The sequence below is a fragment of the Drosophila elegans genome, unplaced genomic scaffold, assembly GCF_018152505.1.
Source record: "Drosophila elegans isolate 14027-0461.03 unplaced genomic scaffold, ASM1815250v1 contig_149, whole genome shotgun sequence".
In the NCBI taxonomy this organism is placed as follows: Eukaryota; Metazoa; Arthropoda; class Insecta; order Diptera; family Drosophilidae; genus Drosophila; species Drosophila elegans.
In genome coordinates, this window is record NW_024545513.1 from 6,931,325 (window position 1) to 6,957,028 (window position 25,704).

At 44.3% G+C, this 25,704-nt stretch overlaps 2 protein-coding genes across 3 annotated transcripts in view; one reads left to right on the forward strand and one right to left on the reverse strand.

Annotated features, from left to right (window-relative positions):
• On the forward strand, window positions 1–20,972 carry LOC108142456 (dynein heavy chain 6, axonemal). The gene is made up of 27 exons (XM_017266332.2): window positions 1–828; window positions 1,127–1,391; window positions 1,728–1,872; window positions 1,935–2,285; window positions 2,769–2,864; window positions 2,922–3,052; window positions 3,115–3,689; window positions 4,008–4,418; window positions 4,569–4,959; window positions 5,202–5,478; window positions 6,108–6,722; window positions 7,343–7,795; window positions 8,310–9,133; window positions 9,681–10,275; window positions 10,917–11,066; window positions 11,142–12,381; window positions 12,625–12,804; window positions 12,873–13,139; window positions 13,202–13,387; window positions 13,897–14,246; window positions 14,302–14,443; window positions 14,969–15,972; window positions 16,415–16,595; window positions 16,657–17,408; window positions 18,220–19,288; window positions 19,554–20,024; window positions 20,599–20,972. Exons 1-27 carry the CDS (start codon window positions 112–114, stop codon window positions 20,953–20,955), a joined length of 12,195 nt encoding a protein of 4,064 aa, XP_017121821.1. The 5' UTR covers window positions 1–111; the 3' UTR covers window positions 20,956–20,972.
• LOC108142457 (xenotropic and polytropic retrovirus receptor 1) overlaps window positions 20,927–25,704 on the reverse strand; it is an 8,070-nt gene continuing 3,292 nt past the window's right edge. For both annotated transcript variants that reach the window (XM_017266334.2, XM_017266333.2), the window contains exons 2-7: window positions 25,229–25,381; window positions 24,762–25,160; window positions 23,197–24,172; window positions 22,954–23,123; window positions 22,699–22,832; window positions 20,927–22,626 (exon numbers count right to left, since the gene is read on the reverse strand). In XM_017266334.2, the coding sequence (XP_017121823.1) occupies window positions 22,350–22,626; window positions 22,699–22,832; window positions 22,954–23,123; window positions 23,197–24,172; window positions 24,762–25,160; window positions 25,229–25,297 (2,025 nt within the window). In that variant the 5' untranslated portion in view covers window positions 25,298–25,381 and the 3' untranslated portion in view covers window positions 20,927–22,349. The remainder of the gene's footprint in view (window positions 22,627–22,698; window positions 22,833–22,953; window positions 23,124–23,196; window positions 24,173–24,761; window positions 25,161–25,228; window positions 25,382–25,704) is intronic.

Genomic DNA, 25,704 nt, shown 5'->3' on the forward strand with positions numbered 1-25,704 from the left:
GACGGGAAAACAAACAGGAAAAACAAACAAATAACAGCTGTCAGTCGGTGCGAAGCCGATCGAAACCCCATCACTTTTCCAGGTCGGCACCGTCGGGCGCCGATTTCCGTAATGTCCAGCCGCCGAGTGGTCATCAAGGATAAGGGCAGGGATCGGGGCAAGGACGAAGATAAAGCCGAGGGCGACGACGACGGTGGCGGGGAGCGGAGAAGGAGGATGAGGCTGAGAAGGCGGCAGTCGGCGGGAGATGGTGCAGATCCCAACAACGAGGCCAACAGCAAAATGCCACTGACCGCCGAGGATCACGTAAAGCGCCAGTCCGTGGAGCGATTAGAAAGCGATGGTAACGATGGCAACGATGGCAGCAGCGCCGGCCCGTCGGAGAGCATGGCCGGCGGAAAAAAGAAGAAGACGCCCAGGTACCGGCTTAACTTCTCCATCAAAAAATCCGTGATTTCAGCGGGTGGTGGTGGCAAATCGCGCAGCGCCAGCACCACCAAAATCACCACCGGTGCCTCCCTCATTCCCGACCTCAATCTCATTATCAACCGGATGCGCAACATGCCCGACGACACGTTCGTCTACATGGACTACATGCTGCCCCACGACAGCGAGTACTTCACCCCGTACAGCCTGCGCCAGGTGGAGTACAAGGAGCTGAACACCTACGAACCCTTCTACACCGTCACCCGCCACGGGGTCACCTACTGGCACTGCTCCGAGAACTTCTTCACGCCACTGGACCAGTGGCAGCAGGAGTTCGAGCAGTTCCTCAGCATCGTCCAGATACGATCCTTCGCCATCTTCCGGCTGTGGAAGGGGTTCAAGGTAAGGTTCGCCAAAATAACACAACCCTAAATCAGGGTTTAGTTTTAAATCGTTTTTGTTGAACAAACCCTAAAGAATAATATTTTCTATTTAATTTTGATGCTATTTTTTTAATTTAATTTAGTAAAACCCATTAATCAATATACATACTCAAAGGCCAACACCCTTTAATTTAAATAAATGTAATTGTCCTACCTTTTTAAAGAGTATTATAACATAAAATATTTTTAGTTGAGTAATTTATTGACCACACTATTTTGGTATTAAACAAATACTATCTTTAATTTGCACATTTTAGGTGTGGCAAAAGACGATCAAGTGGCGAAAACTGAACGAAGCACGCGACTATCTGCAAAATAACCTCTTCATCGTGATTCCCCATCTGGCCAAGGCAATTCTGCGCATGCGCAACGAAATTGTCCAGATGCAGCGACTTAATTTCGTGAATGTCTCCAACATCGAGAACTGGCATCCGTTCTACTTCCTGGAAGTGCACATGCGCCTCTACGAGCAGCTCCGCAAGACATTTATCGATTTTCGGGAGTTCATTGGCAAGACCATATGTGAGTGTTATGTTTAATTGACCAATTCTCAAGGAAAAGCATTAACTTTTCACAAAAATCACTAAGGTTTTATAATCACTCCTAAAGATGCCTAAAAGTATGCAGTGGAAAATATAAGGTTATCTTTATCAACGAATCTATTGGACTTCCGCTTTTAAAAATATGTTTGCATACTTTTAGACAATTTTTCTTTGTATGAGCTATAAGCCTCAATTAGACATTTTAAAAGCATCTTATAAGAAAAATTTGCAATTTATTGCTTTAAGGATAGGTAATCATTGCAAAGCACCAACAAAATCCCTTATAAAATTGTCTTCTTTGTACACCCCATAAAAGATCGATCCTGCACGGAAGCAATTCAAGCACGTGGTTTCTATCCGGATGACGAGATCAACTACTACCCGTCGCTGAAGAAAATGCGTGAGGCGCACAGCTTTATGGATCGCGCTCGAAAGCGAGCCTTTTGCAAGACCTTGACCAAGTAGGCCTGAATACGATAACCATCAATATTTTGATCACATTTCAATTGACTATTTCGATTAGTTTTCTCACCTACTGCGACATGATGATCTACCAAATGCTGTACCGCATTACGATCAAAAGTTTCGCCGATTTGGCCCAGGCCTTCGAGTTGCACGATGAGCTTGGTCCTTCGGAGGAGGATATAAACAGACACAATCGGGTGGACAAGCCGGTTGAGAGGCAACGGCCGGAGGACAAGCCGCAGAGTCCGTTCTTTTTGGCCATGTTGCGACTGCTGCCCGATCGCATTGATGTGGAGCCCTCGGAGGATGTGATCAGGATTATCTTTCAGCGCATCACAGGGCTTATACTTGAGACGGTCCTCGATATCCACCCATTAACCACTGATCCCTACTTCTTGCAGTACACTAAGTAAGTTGGTTAAATTTGCAGATGATATGTTGAATACTCACAGTGTTAGGAAAGTACTAGTTTTTTTTTTTTTTTTTTGGCAAAAATAGGTACTTAGGTATGGTACACGATATTTAAGTATCTGGTGAGGTTAAAGGTACAACAAAGGTAAAAATAAAACACATTTTTAGGTTGAATTTGAATAAATAAGAGCTTTTTGAGGTCAGTTAAATTCTCGAGGTTGTAAAAACCCACATCATTATTTCTACCTTGCTTTAAAATTATGCCATTTACTGACACATAGAAAAGATTAAAAATTAAATTCGAAAACATAAAAAAAAAAAATTTCAGAACCTAAATACCTAACATAGCTTATGCTTAAGGTTATTTAAAACCGTAACCTACCTAGGTGGGGTTTAAGATACCACAAAATTGTACCTAAACACAAGTTTTAGGTACACCCGAAGACTATATACACATTGTATTGACTTGATATGATTTTAGACCCTCGATTATGGGTCGTCAGGAGGAGGTGCTATACGATGGAGCCCCCGATTTGCACTTTTTGCTGCGCTCTGATCAACAATTCCAGTTTAATCGGTAGATATTTCTAAAATATAAGTAAATATTATAATGATGTATTGATTTCCTCGCCAGCAAAAACATGTTCGCGTTGATCCGCAATGCTTATGATAGAGCTAGTCTTTATACCCAGCGGTTCATGGAAATACGTGAGAACTTTGAGATAGACAACAGCACAGATCCCGCTGTTCTTGACACAGAGAGAGGTATAATAATAATAAAATAATAACACACAAAGAAAAACTACATAGCCCACATCTCATTTCAGATCTTCAAGTGCTGCGGGCCTACTGCGATAGGTACTGCAATAATTTGAGAGCTTTAGACGGAATCTTGGAGTATGTGTACCTGGGACAACTGAAGCTCACCCAGACGAACTTCAAGGATACGGTGACGCCAGTTTGCTCGCGACTCCAGAACGTCCTGGCCACCTACCTGCCCAAATTGGCCGAGGAGGAGACCACAAGGCTCTACGAGGAGGCCCAGGACTTCTTTGGCCGGATCTGCTATGAGCCGCACGAAACGCTGGAAATTGTGGCCCACATCCGATTCCTGGACCAGTGCTCATCCGAACTGGACGAGATTTTCGATGGCATAGACTATGTGCACGACCTGCTGCTGATTATCAAGGACTTTGGCATACCGATCGAAGACCAGGCCAAGGAGGACTACATGGACACCGAGGACTATTTGAATCGAACGCGGGAGACGCTGGAGGAGATCAGGGAAAAGCGGCAGGAGTTCATCAATCGGCTGGAGGACGCCATGCAGGATGACATAGCGACACTCAAGGAGGAGATACACGAGGTGGCCATTGAAGCTCTGCAGCCATGGCTTCTGGATGTGAGTGCATTAAGTTTTAATTACCCTGACAGTATAATTATTTAATGGTATTCTAAGTCAAAATCCATTTACATTTACATGAGTAAAACAATTTTGGGTTGGTTGTTTTTGAAATTTGTAGTCAGAAAGTTTCAAGAATATATTACTCCCTATACTTATTACTTATCATACAGTTGCGGTCAAAATAAAAGTAGTTCTTTAGTTAACCGAGGAAAGATTTCCTCGGAATTTATAAAGATTATTTTTTAAAGACTAAAGATAATTTTGTTTTTAATATTTTATCAATTAATGTTTCTACTCAAATCGAATGTGTTGCAGGCCAATTCCAACCGATTGTCGGTCACCAATAAGCTGGACGACTTGCTGGAGAGCCTAAACAAATGCCGCGAGAGAGCCGACGAATTCCTGGGCTACCAGAAGGAGTTCCAGATCGATCTGACCATGTACGAGGAGATGGCCAACGGCTTCTACGACATACGGATGCGCCAGAATCTGTACCGCACCTGGTCCGACTGGGAGGAATCGCTGGCCGAGTGGATAGCAGCCGATTTCGGCACCCTCACGGTCAACGACTTGGTCGAGCTCAATGCCAAGACCATCAAGAACTGTCTGCAGTTCCAAAAGTACCTGCCCGATAACAACATTGTGCCCGTGCTCTTTAAGTCCGCAGAGGCCTTCAGGGAGAAGCTACCCGTGATTGGCTACCTGCGTAATCCCAATCTCAGAGCTGTAAGTTTCCTATTTTATTTATTTTTCAATTTTATTTATATTTTATTCTGTTCGAGGAATTTTTAAGCTTTTCAAAACAATGATTTACTTTCTTGTACCTAAACCATATTGGAGACCTTTAATTTTTCTTCCTTTATTATCTTCCTTTAGCGTCACTGGGCGGAGATCGAGGATCTGCTGAATCGAAAGTTCTTCCAGGAGAAGGACATTAAGATCCAAACGTACGAGGATGTGCACGCTTTCGACGATGTGAATATCGGCGAGGCCCTGATGCAGATATCCTCGCAGGCCACCGGCGAGGTGCAGCTGGAGAACATGCTGAAGGCCATCGAAGCCACCTGGAAGGAGACGGAGCTGTCCATTGTGTCGCACCACGACGCCAAGGATGTCTTCATCCTGGCCGGCACCGAGGAGCTCCAGGCGGTCCTGGACGACTCCAATGTGAATATCAACACCATAGCCGCCTCCAAGTTTGTGGGCCCCATCAAGGGAAAAGTGAACGAGTGGATTAACGCCATGGATCAGTTTAGCAAGACCTTTGGTGGGTATCCTTATATTTAGTAAAGAAATCTTAATGTGAAAAGTCGAGGAAAAAAGAAAATGAAAATTTCTTTCGGCCAGTTGAAGCTTAACTAACTTTGAATTTATAAACAAATATGGCATAAATCAAGTAATGGTTTATCCTTTTTAGCATTTGCAGAATTTAAGATATCCTAGGATAGAACTTAAAAAATAAGAATGCCTAATTTTAAAATATTACAACTCACCCGTTTCGTCCAACAGAAAGCTGGATGGATTGCCAGGGCGCTTGGATTTACCTGGAGGCCATCTTCGCCTCGGCGGATATCCAGCGGCAGCTGCCCCACGAGGCCAAGATGTTCTTCACGGTGGACAAAAGCTTCAAGGAGACGGTGCGGCAGGCGAAGAAGGTGGCCCTGGCCCTGCCCACCATGTCCAGTGTGGAGGTGCATAAGGTCCTGTTGGAGAACAACCGGTTGCTGGACCTCATCTCCAGAGGATTGGAGGCCTACTTGGAGGTGAAGCGGGTGGTGTTCCCCAGGTAAGAATATTTGTATATTCAAGGTACATTAAAAACATTGGAAAATATTCAATTCATTGATTTAGATTATATTCGTTTGTTATGTATATTGCTCAATATTATATAAAATAATTTTTAAAAAATACATTTTTGAAAATTTCGACAAAAAGTAAAGTATGATTTTTGATAGCCAGTTCTTGTGTTTATTTATTATTATATTTAAAAACATATTTATCTCAAGATACTTAATTATTAGGTGTGTATATAAGGTTGTCAAACGATTAGCAATTACCTTTAGATAATAAAGTTCTTTTAATTGAATACATTCTGAGGCGATAAATATACTTTGCATTTTTAGACATTGATTTTATATACCTAGTTTAGGTATTTCAAAAGAATTTTAACTCAAGAAACTAAATAGTTATGTGTATAGTAAGACAAAAGATTTGTGAGTATCTTTGAATATAAGAGTGGTATAAATTAAAAAAGTTATACAAAATAAAAACATTTAACATAGTATACAAAAATAAAGACAATTTATTATAAAACAAAGCCAGAATTAAAGGCCATGCATTCAGTGATCGATAGACTAGCTACTATGTTTGTCTTTGTATGTTGGTCTTAATTTGTTACAAAATTTGTTCCTGTAGATTCTACTTTCTGTCCAACGATGAGCTGCTGGAGATCCTGGCCCAAACGCGCATTCCGCAGGCAGTGCAGCCGCACCTGCGCAAGTGCTTCGACGCCATCTACCGGCTGGAGTTTGGAACCAAGGAGGGCGGCGACGGGAAGATGGTGGCCACCAACGATATTGTGGCCTTCCTGTCGCCCGAGGGCGAGAAGCTGCAGTTCGGCAAGGGACTGAAGGCCCGTGGGGCCGTCGAAGAGTGGCTGAGCAAGGTGGAGGAGGCCATGTTCGTGGCCGACAAGCGGTACATGCGGTTCGGATACCAGTGCTATCCGGCCAAGGAGCGCGAGGAGTGGTTCCAGGACCATCCCAACCAGGTGGTGTTGACCGTCTCCCAGGTGCAGTGGGCCGCCGACATCCATCGCATCTACGAGGGCAAGGAGCGCAATCCCCTCAACATCATCGAGAAGATGGGCAAGTTCGAGGTGAAGTGCCTCAAGGATCTGGGCGCCCTGGCCGCCTTGACCAGGAAGAGCATCAGTTCGCTGCTGCGCAAGGTCCTCTGCGCCCTCATCACCATCGATGTGCATGCCAAGGACTCGGTGCGCATGCTGATCGAAAAGGAGGTCTGCAAGGCGTGAGTGTTTAAGGGGTTAACCCGGTACTTTAATATGTTTTACATTTTATTATAACTATCTTATAATGTGCCGTTAAAATACCAAAGTCGATCCAAACAAACTTGACAAAGATATGAGCATTTAAAAGAAAAGAATCCGCTGGGTAGCCAATTAATATAAATTTTAAAATGAGTTTTTCTAGTAGTATAAGTAATTTTAAAACTACCGAACCGATCTTTTTTAGAAATCAAAACACATATATTAATTGTCAGCCATTTTGTTTAAATTTCATGTTTTTATAAACAATTTGATTAAAGACTATTTTATAGTGGTATTTTTATTAAGCCAAATGACATTTTTTGCCAATTTGGTCAACGCAAATCAAAATCAGAGGACATTTATTAAACAGATCTTTTTTAAATAAATATTAAATAATTTGATAAATATATTTAATTGATGTACTTTAAGATAATTTATTGATCGTTTGAAAAAGTTTAGTAGTTTTCGGTCGAAAAATTCCAGAAAATGGCCTTTTTTTGCCCTTTACTGGGATTTGGAAATATATATATTAAATACAAAAGTATTTACACAATTTGTAAGCATTTGTGTAAATAATCACCAAATTTATATTCCCTTGCAGAACCGACTTCAACTGGCTGAAGATGCTGCGATTTTACTGGGCCGATGAGACGGAATCGGTCTACTCCCGCATGGCTGCCGCAAACATACCCTACTACTATGAGTATTTGGGGGCAGGTGGTGTCCTCGTGCTGACCCCGCTGACCGATCGCTGCTACCTCTGCCTGATGGGCGCCTTCCAGATGGACCTGGGCGGAGCACCGGCTGGACCGGCCGGAACGGGCAAGACCGAGACCACCAAGGATCTGGCCAAGGCGCTGGCCAAACAGTGCGTCGTCTTCAACTGCTCGGATGGCCTCGACTACAAGATGATGGGGCGCTTCTTCTCGGGACTGGCCCAGTGCGGTGCCTGGTGCTGCTTCGACGAGTTCAACCGCATCGACATCGAGGTGCTGTCCGTGATTGCCCAGCAGTTGATCACCATCCGGACGGCCAAGGCCATGCGGGTGAAGCGGTAAGTTAACCTTAGTTAACCTTAGTTTTTATACAATATATTAAACATATTTGCGAGTTTCACATATTTACTAACATAAACTTATTGAAAACAAACATATGACAGGTTTATTTTAGTAAAAGAGATATATTTTAATCTTGTTGGTGTAAAACCAATTTTAGGATTTTTGTTTTGGGTTTTTGAAGATTTTTCAAAAAAAAAAAACACATTTCTTAATATTCTGTTTGTTGTAACTTGACGAAAATAGGCTGTACAGCCAGAAATTGTCCAGTTTGAGAAACTGTATTTTCCATTCCCCGCGGATCTTACAAAATTAATTTTATGATCAATATTTGCATATTTCATACATCATGATTTTTGTCAAAAAAAAAATGTTATATAACTTGGCCAAAATAAACTGCACAGCTAAACGACTTATCTAATAATTCCCATCACTCTTCGTCATATGTTTTTTTTACCAAATTTTGCATTTTTCATAAGGGTCTATATCACCTTTTTCGTCTTTTTCAAATAGCTTCGTCTTCGAGGGTCGCGAGATCAAGATCAATCACTCCTGCTGTGTGTTCATCACGATGAATCCCGGCTACGCGGGTCGCACCGAGCTGCCCGACAATCTGAAGGCCCTGTTCCGACCCATCTCCATGATGGTGCCCGACTACGCGCTCATCTCGGAGGTGATCCTGTACTCGGAGGGCTTCGAGGACCCCAAGATCCTGGCCCGCAAGATGGTGCAGATGTACCAGCTGTGCAGCCAGCAGCTGAGCCAGCAGAATCACTACGACTTCGGCATGCGAGCCGTGAAATCGGTGCTGGTGATGGCCGGTGCCCTTAAGCGAGCGTCGCCCGATCAACGCGAGGACATCACCCTGATTGCCGCCCTGCGGGACTCCAACATACCCAAGTTCCTGGCCGACGATGCGGTCCTGTTCCGCGGCATCCTCAGCGATCTGTTTCCCGGCGTCGAGCTGCCGGACTCACAGCATCCGCATCTGGAGGAGAGCTTGCGACTGGGACTGCGGCAGAAGAACCTGCAGGCGGTGCCGACCACGATCCGCAAGTGTCTGCAACTCTACGAGACGATGTGCGTCCGCTGGGGCGTGATGCTGGTGGGTCCCACTGGCGGCGGCAAGTCCGTGGTGCTGCACGCCCTCGAGTTCGCCCTTGCGCATCTCTTCGAGAACGAGGTGCAGGACCCAAACTTCCGGCCCGTCGTCATCCAGACCATGAACCCCAAGGCGGTGACCATGAACGAGCTGTACGGCTATGTGGATCCCAAGACGCTGGAATGGCAGGATGGTCTCCTGGGATTGGCCGTGCGAACGGCCACCACCATAGAAGGTAAGGGCTTTAACCTGAGGCATTTTTATCTTTCTATGTTGTATGATAACAATAATTTCTTATTGTTTTTATTTATCTTTACAAATATTTAAAAATATTTTACGACTACAGATTAATATACCCGGATTAATTAAATTTTGTTAGAGTTGTCCTATTTTTACGGAAAGTTCTCAAAATAATTTTCGTTAGTAAAAACACTCTACTTGCAAATATGAATAATATAAGCCAAATCGACTCATTTATATTGAAAAGAAAAAGTTATTAAGTTGTTATACCAAAATATTGTTTATTTAATGATTTTTTTCATTTTTTGTATTTGATTTTTATACCATAATATTTTTTGTTAGCTGTGTTGTTACTATTTTAAATTTTTATTATTATTTTTTTTTTTATTTATTTAATTTTTTTTTTGCAAAACTTATTTTTTAAATGCATTTTATAATGACAAAAAAATGATCTAATTCAGTTACCAAAATATTGTTTGCTAGCTGTATTTTTGCCTATTTTATTTATTTATTTACTTAATTTATTTATTTTTTTTTTGCAGATGAGATCCACCAGTGGATCATGTGCGACGGGCCCGTGGATGCGGTGTGGATCGAGAACCTGAACACGGTGCTGGACGACAACAAGATGCTGTGCCTGGCCAACTCGGAGCGCATCAAGCTGACCGCCTGGATCCACATGCTCTTCGAGGTGCAGGACCTGCTGCAGGCCTCCCCAGCCACCGTCTCGCGGTGCGGCATGGTGTACGTGGACCCCGGCGACCTCGGCTGGATGCCGCTGATCGACACCTGGCGCGAGGTGGACATGCGGCACAAGCTGCCGGCACCGCTGGCCGAGTTCTGCTACCAGCTCTTCGTGGGCCACTTCGACAAGGCGCTGAAGATCGAACGGAAGCGGGCGGTGTATACCATCCATCAGGTGCTCAACTCCAAGGTGCGACTGTGCTGCGAGCTGATCTCATCCCAGCTGGAGGCGGTCAAGTGGACACCGCTGGCCGAGGTGCAGGCCAAGGAGCTGCTGACCAAGATCTTCGCCTGGGCGGTGCTCTGGGCCGTTGCCTCGAATCTCAAGGATGCGGAGAAGGTGTCCTTCGAGGAGCAGTGGAGCCGGGCCATTTCCCAGCATCCGAATATGAGGTAAGAGTAGGTGGGAGGGGGGGCTCACTGTACCATCACGCCTTTGCAATTGCACACAGTAGACACTAACAATGTGCAAACTATCCACAATTATATAGATTATTTATTTTTCATCGCTAATCTTTTAACTTAATTAATTAACTAATTAAATTGAGCACCTCTGCATTTAGGTAGTGGAAAAATGTAAAATGCTTAAAACATATCTTTGAGACATAGGACAATATTTATTTCATTAATTATAATGCTAACTAATCACTCAACAAAATTAGACTTAAAAAAAAACTGTAAAATAATTCCTTAAAATTAACATTTCGAATTAGTTAAGTAAATGATTTTTTAGCAATTAATTGAAGTAACCATTAATCGTCGTTCATCTGCACTTTGAATTGGAATGAAAATGTTTTTCAAATTAAAATTAAAAAAGAATTTTTTGTTTATAATTCTTTTTAAAAAATGTTTTAAAATATTATACATATGATAATTGTAGATTTGTAGATTTTTAGATTTGCCCCATTTAGTTTATAGTATAAATAAAAACAAATTTCCAAAATTGCTCCCAAACTAATTTTGATTGATATTATTCTTGAGCTAAAAAGCTACTATTATTTTGAGCGCAACTTTATATCTCTATTGCCAAACAGCCTGCCCAACTATTCCATGTGGAACTATCGCATCGACCTGGAGAAAATGGACTGGGGCAACTGGCTGGATATAATGGCCAAGTTTGTGTTCGATCCGGAGACCTCCTACTACGACATGCAGGTGCCCACGGTGGACACCACCAAATATGGGTGAGATGGCTCCTCTGCCAGTGTAGTAGTAGTAGTAGTATCCAGATCTCCGTGCTCAATGCCAATCCCCTCCAGCTATGTGTCCGATCTGCTGTTCAAACGGGGCATGCCCGTCATGTTCACTGGGGACACGGGCGTGGGCAAGACGGTGCTGGCCATCAGTTGCATGAAACGCCTGTCCGAGGGCCGTGTCATACCGGTGATCCTGAACTTCTCCGCCCAGACGAGCAGTGTGCGCACCCAGGAGATGATCGAGGGGCCGCTGGAGAAGCGCAAGAAGACGCAGCTGGGTGCTCCGGTGGGCAAGACGGTGATCGTGTTCATCGACGACGTGAACATGCCCAAGCTGGACACGTATGGCGCCTCGCCGGCCATTGAGCTGCTGCGTCAGTTCCTCGACTTCAAAGGCTTCTACGACCGCGAAAAGCTCTACTGGAAGGAGATCCTCGACGTGGTCCTGGGCTGTGCCTGTGCTCCGCCAGGTGGAGGACGCAACCCACTGACGCCGCGCTTCGTCCGGCACTTCGCCCTGTTCTCGCTACCAAAACCGAACGAGGAGACCCTTACCCAGATCTTCAATGGCATACTGCGCGGCTTCCTGCAGACCTTCTCGTCGGCGGTGCGCAATCTCTCCGAGGCCATGGTCAATGCCTGTGTGGACGTGTACATGCGGGTGGCCAATGTGATGCTGCCCACGCCGGATCGATCGCACTATATCTTCAATCTGCGCGACCTGTCCAAGTGCATACAGGGCATCCTGCAGGCCAGCAATCTGAACTACAACCAGGAGAACCAGATCCTGCGGCTCTTCTACCACGAGACCACGCGCGTCTTCCACGACCGCCTGATCGACCACGACGACAAGCAGCTGTTCAAGTCGTTAATGCGGGACGTCTGCCTGGAGCACTTCGATCGCCCGGTGATCGATGATGCCGAACCGCCCATTCTCTTTGGCGACTTCATGGTCTTTGGCAAACCGAAGAACGAACGCATCTACGACGAGATCAGGGATCAGGGCAAGCTGGAGAGCGTGCTCAACGACTACATTGCCGACTACAACACGGTGGCGGTGGGCAAGCAGATGCACCTGATCCTCTTCCAGGACGCCATGGAGCACACGGTGCGGCTGGCGCGCCTCTTGCGCAGCGATCGCGGCAATGGGCTGCTGGTGGGCGTGGCCGGCATGGGCAAACAGTCCCTCACCCGTCTGGCCTCGCACGTCAACGAGTACAACTGCTGGCAGATCGAGATGCGGCGCAACTACGACCTCAACGCCTTCCACGAGGATCTGCGCGTCCTCTACCGGATCGCTGGCGTGAGTATTTCAGGAGGTTACTCACCTATTTACTTACCCATTTGCTAGTTTGAAATTTTAAAACATTATTTTGTGCAAGCTCTTGAGGTATACCCATTTCGTCCTAAAAACTACAAGTCGATCCGGATAAAGTTGACAAACATATGAGCATTAAAGGGAAAGAGTTTGTTTAGCAAACTTAAAACTTTTAATACATTTTTGCCGAAATTATTATTTATTATTTATTATTTTTTTCTTTAACAGATTGAAAACCAACCGGTGACCTTCCTACTGATCGACAGCCAGATTGTGGAGGAGGAGTTCCTCGAGGACATCAACAACATCCTCAATTCCGGCGAGGTGCCCAATCTGTTCGAGGGTGATGAGTTCGAGAAGGTCATCTTGGATGCCCGCGACGGGTGTAATGAGTTCAGGAAAGATGATGTGGGTATTCCAAATACTATATAGTCGACATGGTAGCACTATTAAATCATTTTGATCATGTGGTTTAGCTCTGCACGCGTGATGACATCTACAAGTTCTTCATCAACCGGGTGCGCAACAATCTGCATGTGGTGATGTCGATGAGTCCGGTGGGCGATGCCTTCCGGCGCCGATGCCGCATGTTCCCCTCGCTGGTCAACTGCACCACCATCGACTGGTTCACCAGCTGGCCCACGGAGGCCCTCTACTCGGTGGCCCTTGGGCTGCTGACCAAGATCACGCCCAACATGGAGGATCGCGTCTCGCTGGCCAGCACCACGGTGTTCATGCACAAGGTGAGTGTGGGATTAGACCCATGATGAGTAGCTTCTTCTGGTAATGGACAAATCCCCCACAGACCGTTGAGGATGCCTCGGTGAAATTTTACAAGGAGATGAAGAGACACTACTACACCACGCCCAGTAGCTATCTGGAGTTGCTAAAGCTCTACCAGAATCTGCTGAAGATCAAGAACATGGAGATCATTGCCAAGAGGAAGCGAATTGCCAATGGGCTGAACAAGCTGCTGGAGACCAATGAAGTGGTAAGTGACTCCAATAGGATGGATAACCTGATAATTAAATTAAAAATAAAATTTTAAATACAACGCACATTATAATATATTGAAATATTTGAATTAATGTGAAAAATTGAAAGTTGGTCCTATTTGTATTAAATGCATTTTATTTAAGTTTGATTAAAATAGTCAAATTAAATATTAAATTACATTGAGTTTAATATACCTGGATTAATTTCGTTATTTTTTCCAGTGTACACTGATTAAAAGGGAAATTAATATATATGCCTATTGAATACAAAATGTTATATATCATAATAGAATTTAAAATAAAATGTTAAATACAGTGCATATTAAATGTCATGATTTAATATTCAAATATTTAGTTTTATGTGGTAGTCAAATAAAATATTATAAATAAATGTAGTGGATGATAATCAAATAAAAAGTATTTAAATTGAGTAGCAAATTCTTACCAGTACAGTTTATAGCTCCTTTAATCTTTAGAGAGTATAACACTCTATTTCTATACTTAGATCGCCGTCATGGGCAAGGAACTGGAGGTGATGGTGCCCCAGCTGGATGAGAAGTCGGCCATGATGAAGTCGCTGGTGGACAACCTGACCAGGGAGACCAAGCAGGCGGATGCAGTGAAGCAGAGCGTGCTGGAGGACGAGATGAATGCCAAGGAGAAGGCGGCTGTGGCCCAGGCGATCTCCGAGGATGCCAGCAAGGATCTGGAGATAGCCATGCCGGCCCTACGCGAGGCGGAGGATGCGCTCAAGGGTCTGACCAAGGCGGACATCAACGAGCTGAAGTCCTTCACCACGCCGCCGGCTCTGGTGCAGTTCTGCATGGAGGCCGTTTGCATCCTGCTGGGCGTCAAGTGGGTACATTCCTATCATCTCACTTTCTCACCCCATTAAATGTGTTTATTACAGACCCACTTGGGCATCGGCCAAAGCCATTATGGCCGACATTAACTTCATCAAGCGGCTGTTCGAGTACGACAAGGAGCACATGAAGGACGAAACCCTGAAGAAGGTCAAGAAGTACATCGACCACAAGGATTTCGTGCCGGCTGTAAGTTGATTGCACAGTTTATTAAGAGTGCCATAGAAATGGATAAATAACATAAACAGTCTTTAAACATATTTTTAAGGGGTAAAAGACTTGCTACAGCGCAAAAAAATATGAAAACTGAACTACAGTATCTAAAGGATTAAAACATTTTAGTAGTTTTTGTATTTAAAAATATTGAATAATTATGTGAAAAAAGGATTTTGTTTTGCAATAGTTTATATCTGGTTAAATATAACAATAAACTAGTCTTTAATCGAAGAACTTATAAAAATGTGATGGCAATTAAAATTTTGGTTTCGAGTTTTGAAAAAAAAAATCTTTGATATATAAGATTAAATTTTTATCAAAAAATATCTTACGATTAAAGACTACATATTTATGTATGCCTTTCAAATTTTGTTTGAATCAGCTTGAAATTAAGAACGTTCTATCATATAGTTTTATTTTTAAAATATTAACAAAAAATTAAAATTCAAAGTAGGGATAACCACTTAAGTGTTTTCGAACCTCTAACCTCTCTTTCAGAAATTCGAGAAGGTATCCAAGGTGGCCAAGTCGATGAGCATGTGGGTGATCTCCATGGACAAGTTCTCCAAGGTGTACAAGGTTGTGGAGCCGAAGATCAAGCGCAAGGAGGCGGCCGAGGCGGAGCTGAAGGAGGTGATGACGGTGCTGCGGCAGAAGCAGAAGGAGCTGGCGGCAGTGGAGGCCAAGATCCAGGGACTGCGCGACAGTTTGGAGGAGAAGCAGCGCGAGTTCCAGGTGATCCAGGACAATGTGGATCTGACCTACGGCCGGATCAATCGGGCCGGTCGCCTGACCTCTGCCCTCTCCGACGAGCAGGTGCGCTGGCGGGAAACGGTGAAGAACCTGACAGCGGATTTGGCCTGTGTGCCGGGTGATGTCCTGGTGGCGGCCGCCTGTGTGGCCTATTTGGGTGCCTTCTCGCACGCCTATCGCAGGGACATGAGTGCTTTGTGGGTGACCAAGTGCCAGGAGCACAAGATACCCTCCAGTGCCGAGTTCAATCTGCTCAAGGTCTTGGGCGATCCGTACGAGATGCGCCAGTGGAACGTGGACGGGCTGCCCAAGGACAACATATCCATCGAGAATGGTATCTATGCCACGAGGGCTCTCCGCTGGGCCCTGATGATCGATCCGCAGGAGCAGGCCAATCGCTGGATCCGCAACATGGAGCGGGCTAACAATCTGCAGGTGATCAAGATGACCGACCAGTCCATGATGCGGGTGCTGGAGAACAGCGTGCGCCAGGGATACCCGGTGCTGCTCGAGGAGATCAACGAGACCATCGACCCCAGTCTGCGGCCCATCCTCCAGCGGGAGACGTACCGCTTCGAGGGTCGCGTCTACCTGAAACTGGGCGACATGGTCATCGACTATGACGACAACTTCAAGCTCTACATGACCACCAAGCTGCCCAATCCCCACTACTTGCCCGAGGTGTGCATCAACGTGACCCTGGTCAACTTCCTGGTCACCGAGAGCGGTCTCGAGGATCAGCTGCTGGCGTGAGTAGATCCACTATAATCCATAAATATTAAATTAGAGTTTTCGTAATGCGAACTGAAAACTCGATTTGTTGGCAATGGAGAGTAGGAATATTTTCCGAGTCCAACAAACTTAGTCAATCTAGTTTTATTACCATTACAGAGAAGGATTAGTTTGTATCACTTAATCTCTTTAAGCCTAATGGTGTTTCCAATTGTGAAAGTTTTACTGATTCTAAAAAACCTGCACAGAAAGAAAAAATTAATTAGTTATTTTTTTTGCTTTTTAAGAAAATTCCTTAACAAATAAACCAACCAACAGAAATTAAAAGAGTATCAAATTAAAAGAGTTTTCAATGACAATTCAATAATTTTAATAAATTGATAAAAAAAAAAAAAATAAATAAATAAATTAAAAAAAAAAAATTTTAAATCCTGTGATTTCAAATACCATTTCTTTTAGGGACATTGTGGCCATCGAGCTGCCCGCCATGGAAATCCAGCGTAACGATCTGGTGGTCAAGATCAACTCGGACAAGCAACAACTACTGGCGCTGGAGGACAAGGTGCTGAAGCTGCTCTTCAACTCCGAGGGCAACATCCTCGATGACGAGGAGCTGGTGGAGACGCTCAATGACGCCAAGGTGGGTTTCAATGGGATGAAAACTTAATCTTGGTATTGAATTGAATATTGAATTTACACAGGAAACATCGCTGATTATTGCCGCCCGATTGATTGACACCGAGGAGACGGAGAAGGTGATAACCGCGTCGCGGGAACGCTACCGCATCCTGGCCTCCCGCGGGGCCATCCTCTACTTTGTGGTGGCGGGTCTGGCCGAGATCGATCCGATGTACCAGTACAGCCTGAAGTACTTCACACAGGTCTTCTGCAATGTGCTGCGCTTGGAGCATCCGCCGCTGGCCGTGGACCTGCGCATTTCCACCCTGATGGTGGACGAACTGAAGGCCATCTTTGACAATATCTCACGTGGTCTGTTCGAGAACCACAAGATCATCTTCAGCTTCCTGCTGGCGTTATCGGTGGAGCGGCAGGAGGGACGGGTGTCCGAGGAGGAGTTCCTCTTCCTCACCCGCGGTCCCGTGGGCAACATTCGGCCCAAGAAGCAGCCGGACCACATCAAGATGAGCCAGGCGGAGTGGGAAGCGTGCATCTTCCTAGAGGATAACTTCGGCACCTTCTTTGGCGGCTTCACCAGCGAGCTGGACAAACCCTTCTTCATCCAGATGCAGGAGAACAAGGAGGTCTTCGACTTTGCCAAAAACAACCAGCCTCCCACGGATAAGTGGAACAAGCGTCTAAGGATCTTCCACAAGCTCATGTTCATCGCCGCCTTCCGCAAACCGCGTTTCCTGCTCAACGTGGTCTGCTACCTCCAGTCCACAGTGGGCAAGTACTTCACCGAGGCCTCCGGCGGCACCCAGTTGAGCGCTGTGTAAGATCCTCTACTCTGGTTTCCACATAGTTACATTTTTTTTATTTTTATTTATGAGTTCGATCCCTATCCTAGTGGTAAAAGATTTTCTAATATTTAAGGCAGTAGTCACCTGAACATTGTTTTTGTTGCTTATATATTTGTGAGTTTACTATCCTAGTCTTATCACAAATTTGTATATTTAAGGCACTTGTCACAAAACACCAATTCTTTGTTTCTGTTCCTTCTGAATAATTTTTTTTTTAATATTTGTGAGATCGATGACTGCCCTGTTGCTCTCGAAAATTATTCTATCTAAGCCACTAGTAACAAAACAGTACTTAATAACATATTCTTAAAATAACATTTGTTTTCTTAACCTGGCATTTCCTGGACTCTATTGCATAGTTTCATATCGAATAATAAAAAAAAAATGTTCGGTAAAAATATTTATTTATGAATTTAAGCAATAATCCTGTTCATGGTTTTTTCCTCCTAAACTTAATTACTATTACTTACTTACTATTACTATTACTATTACTAATTACTATTACTAATTACTATGTTGCATATTTTCATATCACATTGTCTTCTTCTTTTTGTACATTTTATTTATTTATTTATTTATTTAACATCAACTCCTGTTACTCTCTATTTTCTTATTATTTTAATATTATTTTATTTATGAGTTCAACGGTTATTTCTTGAATTTAATTACTATTACTTTGTTGCATAGTTTAATATCATATACTCAATATGTTTGGTTGTAAATATAATTTATACAGTATATATTTATTTTACAATTTGAAAATGTTGTATATTTCGTCACCAGCTACTTGGACACCTCGGCGGTGACGCCGCTAATCTTTGTGCTGTCCACCGGCTCGGACCCGATGTCGGGCTTCCTGAAGTTCACCACCCAGATGGAGTTCACCGACAAGTACTACTCCATCTCGCTGGGCCAGGGGCAGGGTCCGCTGGCGGAGAACCTGATCGAGAAGAGCCTGCGACTGGGCCACTGGGTGTTCCTGCAGAACTGCCACCTGGCCACCTCGTTCATGCAGACGCTGGAGTCGATTGTGCGCAACCTGACGCTGGGCATTACGAAGGCGCATCCGGACTTCCGGCTCTACCTCTCCTCTATGCCCATCCAGACGTTCCCGATCAGTGTGCTGCAGAACTCGGTGAAGATCACCAATGAGCCGCCCAAGGGCATCAAGGCGAATGTCCTTGGGGCGATGACGGACCTGAAGCCGGACTTCTTCGAGCAGCACATCCAGAATGGCCACTGGCGGGCCATCGTCTTTGGGCTGTGCATGTTCCATGCGGTTCTGCTGGAGCGCCGCAAGTTCGGTCCACTGGGCTGGAACATTACGTACGAGTTTAGCGAAAGCGATCGCGAGTGCGGATTGAAGACGCTCGATTTCTTCATCGATCGCCAGGTGCTCGACGAGATCCCGTGGGAGGCGATACTCTATATCAACGGCGACATCACCTGGGGCGGCCGGGTGACGGACTACTGGGACCTGCGCTGCCTGCGCACCATCCTGACCATCTTCTCCTCGAAGCGGATCATCCAGCCGGAATACAAGTACTGCCGCGGCGACAGCTACTATCGCGATCCACGCAAGAAGACGCTGCTCGAGTACACGGCTTATGTGCAGGGATTCCCGGTGCTGGAGGATCCCGAGATATTCGGCATGAACCAGAACGCCAACATCGTCTTCCAGACCAAGGAGACGGCCTTCTTCATCAGCACGCTGCTCCTGGGCCAGCCGAGATCCGCCGCCGACGAGGGCCAGGCCGCCGAGAACGAGATCTGCCAGCAGACGATCACCCGCATCCAAAAAGCCCTGGCCACCAAAATCAAACGGGAGCCCATCCACGACACACTCTCGATGGTAGGTTATAACAAAGGATTCATATTAGGAGATTAACTTAGATTACATTTAACTTAGTAGCTTAAAAATAGGTTTTAATGCAAGATAGCTATTTCAATATCACTTGGAAAATCATCACATTTAATCATATCATATCCTTTCTTTTTTCATTTTTTTTTTTTAATTATAATTATAATTTTTTTTTTTTTTTTGCTCAAAAAATAATCTATTATTTTGTGATTTTTAAAATCAAATTTGTAATACACTTACCTTACCGCTTTGCCAGCTGGACTCCAAGGGTCAGGTGCCATCGTTGACCATTGTGCTGATGCAGGAGATCGACCGCTTCAACATCGCACTGGGCATCATCCACGACAGCATGACGAACCTGTCCAAGGCCATCAAGGGCCTGGTGGTGATGTCCGAGGAGCTGGAGAACGTGTTCAAGGCGCTGCTGTCCAACCAGGTGCCCGCCTCCTGGGCGAAGCGCTGCTTTCTCTCGATCAAGCCGCTGCCCAGCTACATCGCCGACTTCCAGCGGCGCATCGACTTCATCCAGCAGTGGGCGGAGAACGGAGCACCGCGCTCCTACTGGATCAGTGGCTTCTTCTTTCCGCAGTCCTTCCTCACCGGCGTCCTGCAGACCTACGCCCGCCGGCGAGTCCTGCCCATCGACTCGCTCAAGATCGACTTCGATGTGTTCGAGAAGGAGCTGATCCAGCAGGATTTCTTCGAGATGCACATGAACGACATGAATGTGAGTATTTAATGAGTCATTAATAATTCATCAGGAAAATGCCACAGATTCGGATATACCACACTGAAAATAATTCGTAGGTAAAACAGATTATTTTGGAATGCAAATAAGGGTAATAATAATAAGGGAATGATCTATTTTCCGATACACAAAGCAAACTGAAAATAAATATTAAGTAAAATATATTTGGAATGTATATTGAAGTAAAAAAATTTTTATTTTAATTTTTATGTTTTGAAAGTTGCTATAAGAATATTCTTTTAAATTTGTACATTTGAGAGTATTTTAGATACCTATATGAATATTTTTTTAAATTTGTATATTATATTAAGATTATTTTAGATTTGAGAACCTGTTTCTAAAAACTAACTGTTCTCGAAACTATAAAAAAAAAAAATGCTTTACATTTATTGTTTCTAGACCACAGACCTTTTTTTTACATTAAAAAAGGGCTTAATAATTAGTAACATATTAATGTTTTCACCATATCATATTAATAAATACACTTCTGTGACACATATAATATTTGATTGGGAGTTTTCTAAGTAGACTTACGTTTCGCCACGCCTTCCAGGACCAAAAGCTGTATGGCAACCTGCAGGAAAGCACGGATGCGGTCATCAATGTGCACGGCATCTTCATCGAGGCGGCTCGCTGGGATCTGAGCCGCGGCGGTCTGTGCGATGCCAACTTCGGGGAGCTATTCTGCCGGATGCCGGTGGTGCGGTTCAAGCCCTGCCTGGAGATTTCGTCGGTGGTGCGGTACGAGGCGCCCCTCTACAAGACGCAGCAGCGATCCGGCGTCCTTTCCACCACGGGTCATTCGACCAACTTCATCCTGGCCGTCCTTTTGCGCAGTCACCACGACCCGGAGTTTTGGATAATGCGCGGTACAGCTCTGGTCTCGGCGGTATTGGAAAATATCTGTTAATACTTACACGATGAGATGAGGATCGGTGGGTTTTGGATATTATTTCGAAATTTTTTTTTTATTGCTGCATACTTCAAGCCGTCTTTATTTCGTTACTTGTGTTCGGGTTTTGTTAGCAAAGGTGTACAATACATATTGTGTGTGTGTATGGCTTAGTTAACTAGTTAGCTTAAGGTCAAGATTTGTGAACTTGAGTATAATACAAAGCAGTGTGTTTTTGAAATCCCTAGAGATATCTTTGATTAACTACTTTCAGAAATGTCTAGCGATTTTACAAACACATTGTTTTGTAAGTAGTTCCGATTTTGTGCATTCGTTTTTCTTTGTATTGGTATCAAAAGCAACTTTACACATACGTAAGACTAATTTATTTTGACAAGGCAAATTCAGGGGTAAAGTAGTGCTCAAAATGCGAGCTAGTTATGGCAAAAATTGACAAAGTCTTCATTATATATCTGACAAAATGTTCTTAAGCCTATAAGCATATATATATATTTTGTAGACAGCTCTATGGTTTGTTCGTATATACAATGCACTTTTAGAAACTGTTTTTAATGTTCTCATTCAGTATTATCAAATCTACTTTGGAATTCTAGACCCTGCTTACACACACACACACACACACACACATACTGAGAGAAACACACTCGCAGACACAATTATATGCATTCTATTTACAATTCCTTTCGTTTTAAGTTTCTGTTTAAGTTTAAGTTTCTGTTTCAGTTTAAGTTTCAATTTAAGGTTTAGTTTCAGTTTAAGTTTCGGTTGTGTCACAGTCTATAGCATGTCGCATATCAATCAAAAGGTGGACAGACAAAAAACAGATAAGGCAAATCTAACTAAATGACTAATTGACAAACACTGACAACACTTGATAGATAGACAAGGGAATGTGGTGACTGCAGGCAATGCAGCTTGTTTTTTTTTTGTTTTTTTTTAATTTGCTTGGATTTTAGTTATTTTGTTCGCCTTTTCTAAGTACTAATACTGCCGTTCTCGACTCCAATTGGTGTGGAAGGTGTGGATTTCGAATTGGATTTGGAAACGTGGAAATGTGGCTTAGGGGCTAGGGGTTACGGGTTACGGGTTACAGGTTACTGGTTAACAGGTTATAGATATATAGAGGTTTGGTCTTTTTCGTTTGTTAATCGCATAAATGGAATGCTAAATTAGTTAGAGAACTTATGCACTAATTATTGCTGGACATTGTCTCTCCTCAACTTTAAGTACTTAGTCACTAAATATACAAATTAGCTAAACAATGCGAAAAAAAAATTAATTTAAACAAAAAAAAATGGGTGTAAATTGAATTATGGATAGACTGTCGTACAACACGTTCCGCAAAATCGTTCATTAGGAAGCACAACTCGGTGGACGGCGCTGCTGGCTGTCTACAATTTCTTGCTGTCCATATCGATGCGAAGGTCGGGCAGCGAACCGCGCGTCTGCAGCAGGCTCCGCTTCTCCGGATCCTTGACCTTCTTGGGCTTGGGTCGGTTCGTCTTCGTATAGCGATTGATCACGCCATCCGTCTCGTCCATCATGCGAAGGATGAGCGCCTGGTCGGAGGAGTCCAGCGGCGCTATCGATATGTCGCGCACCGCTCTGAACTTGCCGCAATTGTTCAGATGCTCGTTCTCCAGGCGGAAAAAGTTCCAAACAAAGCGACTGCATGAAGTGTAATCAATTGCAATTAACTGGGACAGGTCAGGTTACTCGAATGAGCATCCACCAACTCACCGGAACACCTCCAGGATGCCTGTGATGGAGGTCATTATGTCGCCGCTCACGATCTTCATCTCGGTGAGGTAGAAAGACAGCGCCCAAATAAAGCGCAGCGCCAGATCTTCCACAATGGCAAAGTAGTAGAAACCCTAAAAGGGTAAATCGAAATTAGGGATCAAACTTTAGTTTAAAAGGGCTTATAAAAAAGCGGTAACAAAACAGGTGCTGTTTTATGTATAAAATCATAGTAATTTTTAAATGTTAACTAACCGTCGACGAGTAGACGACTTCCTCGCGCAGGAAAGTATTCTCGCCGGCATTCTTGTCGAACAGACCCCAATCCATCTTGATGTCCCAGGTGTAGGCATAGCACGAGGACACAATCGAGGCGATGATCCACAACCAGGTATAGGGATTGTCGAAGGTGCTGGCATAGTTCGCTGAAATCACAGACAACAATAAAACCATTTAAATATATATATATACAATTTAAAGTTACGAATGAACACTTACGACTGTGAAAGCTCTTGAGGGTGGCGAAGATCACTACCAGGAAGGTGGTTGAGTATTTGCCGGCGTTGACCAAATGGGGAAAGGCCTCCCGCGAATCGCGATATCGCCGCAGGCATTGTGCGAATCGAAACCAAGCGGGCAGACAATTGACAATTGGCCGTATAATGAAGTCCTTCTCCATGCAAATGGAGGCATCCCTCGCCTCCGTCCAGTTGCCGTTGGTGAAGTAGAAACAGATGAGATACTCAAAGTCCAGGATGGCGGTGGCCAGCGAGTTCAGCTGATCGCCCAGCCAGAAGTCGGCGAAGCCCACATGGAAGAACGGGGCGGACAGGCAGCGACCCGTGATGCGCCACAGCCAGAAGCGAGCGTCGTGATGGAGCACATGGAACGGATTGGCCAGGAACAGCACCATGATCAGCGTCAGCGTAAGCGGATTGATGAACGCCGGTATGGCCAAACTGGCGCTGTACAGGAAACTCAGCATGCTGAGCGTCCACACGACACCGAAAATGGCCGCCAGCTCCATGAGATGCTGCTCGGATAGATGATTGCGCGGATCCAGCTCGAAGATGAGCACATGATTGACGCCCGACGACCGCCAGCCGTAGATGTTGACGCCGATCAGGAAGATGAACTCGATGATGAGCAGCGGTCCGCGGTACAGGCGGAACGTCACCTTCAGATTCTCGCCGCTGATCTCGTGGAAGATGGCCGACAGCACCACCACAATGCCCAGCACTATGAAGCTGCCGGAGAAGAGGCCCACCTTGAAGGTCGTCCACGGACTCTGCTGCTCGCCCAGCGGCGGCACTCGCAGCCGCTTCATGGCCCGCTGCCGATCGCCGCCCTCCAGTTCGCCGGTGACCGTCGTCTCCGTCTCATTGATGATGTTGTCGATGTCCTTGTTGGTGAAGAAGTGCGACGCCTCCACGTACTCCTGCCGCCACTTGGCGCCGGTATCAACGCGTAGAAGCTATACAAATGTAATGTTTTATTAGTTAAAGGACATGAAACTTTCAGTAAATTAAAACAAAAGATGTCCTATGCCTCACTACTATTATTTTAACCGCAGCTGTACTTTAAGATATTCCTTTTTTATTTTTTTTTAGATAAAGATATTGTTTTAATAAAATGTCATTTTCCCGATAAAAAATCATCCATTACAAGACTATTTAAAATACGACGATTGCTTTCAATTTATTTTGAAATTATTTGTGACTTGCCAAAGTATCAACTAAACTATTCCAAAATGTATCCGAAACATATCTTATCTTGTTAGAATGAATGATTCACTCATATTTTATGGTGGCAAGCGAAAAGCACTTAATTGAAAAGCTCTAACTTGTGCAACCCGAAGAATACAATTCTTTACTGGCGATAAGGCTGACTTATTTGTAACCAACTTTTCGCCCGAAAACCCTACAATAAATTTATATTATTTATTCATCAGACAAAATCAAGTTGTTCTGCGCCGCAGACTAGACATAATCCCCCCAAAGATCTTGACTGGGTCAAGGTCAAGGTTCAGCGATGCCTCTGCGGTGGCCATAAATTAGACTCACTTTATCGTGCTTCTTGAGTATTTTGCGAAAGCCGGTGTGATTGAGGTTCTGATAGTTCTGCAGGAGGATCAGACTCAGATAAAACTCGCTAAAGGCCAACTTCAGTTCGCGGGCCTTGCGATCGGGCAGTGCGGCATGCCGCTTCTGACCCTTGGACTTCTTGGCACTCCGCTCCGACTCCTCGATGGAGGTCTTCAGCTCGGCATTCAGGGTGGCAAACTTGCGCGTGGCCTCCGCCAGCTTCTCCGAGTAGAATGTGTTGATCTTCTTTAGCTCCTTGTCGCAGAAGTGAAAGAAGTTCTCATCGAAGTTGGCAAAATGCCGCTTCAGCACATCATCCTCGACGCTTTCCACCGATGGCGCCTCCTCCACGGCCAAATACAGCATGGCCTTCATTTCCTATGGAACAAATCAAATTGGATTGTTACTCCGGTTTTTCTTTTTTTTTTATGTTTGTCCAAACTCACCTCATAGTTGATGTATTGCTTGCGCCACTCGGGCGTTATGTGCGCCGACAGGTGCTCGGCGAACTTCATGGCTGCCTATTCTAGAGCTTGAGCTCAGTCCAGTCCAGTCCAGATCGGATCCGTTCCGTTGATCGGCGCTGCACTGAAGCGCGTCTAAAAACGATAAAATGTTAGATTTGTTAAGGGCACTTCCTGGTATAAAATAGTATTGCTTAAAGCTAGACTTTAAGTAGCCGTATTAGGGTTAAAAATTTGATAGTACCTAAGAGTTTCTTTAAATTGCTTTAAACATTCGTATGTATAATAAAGACTAAAGAATTTATAAGCTTATAATAAACATGAATAATTACAGAAAACTATTTAATGCCCTGTATTAAAGACTTACTTGAATAAATATATTTTATGAATTGTTTTATACATGAATTATATATAAATATTTTTTTTTTTTAATATGATAATATGTTTTTTAATTGCTT

What these genes read in the sequence shown, in the direction of transcription:
- LOC108142456 (XM_017266332.2), top strand. Translation starts at nt 112, where the DNA reads ATGTCCAGCCGCCGAGTGGTCATCAAGGATAAGGGCAGGGATCGGGGC. An exon ending in AACGGCCACCACCATAGAAG is followed by an intron (nt 9,134 to 9,680) that starts GTAAGGGCTTTA and finishes TTTTTTTTGCAG; the next exon opens with ATGAGATCCACCAGTGGATC. An exon ending in AGACGCTCAATGACGCCAAG is followed by an intron (nt 16,596 to 16,656) that starts GTGGGTTTCAAT and finishes GAATTTACACAG; the next exon opens with GAAACATCGCTGATTATTGC.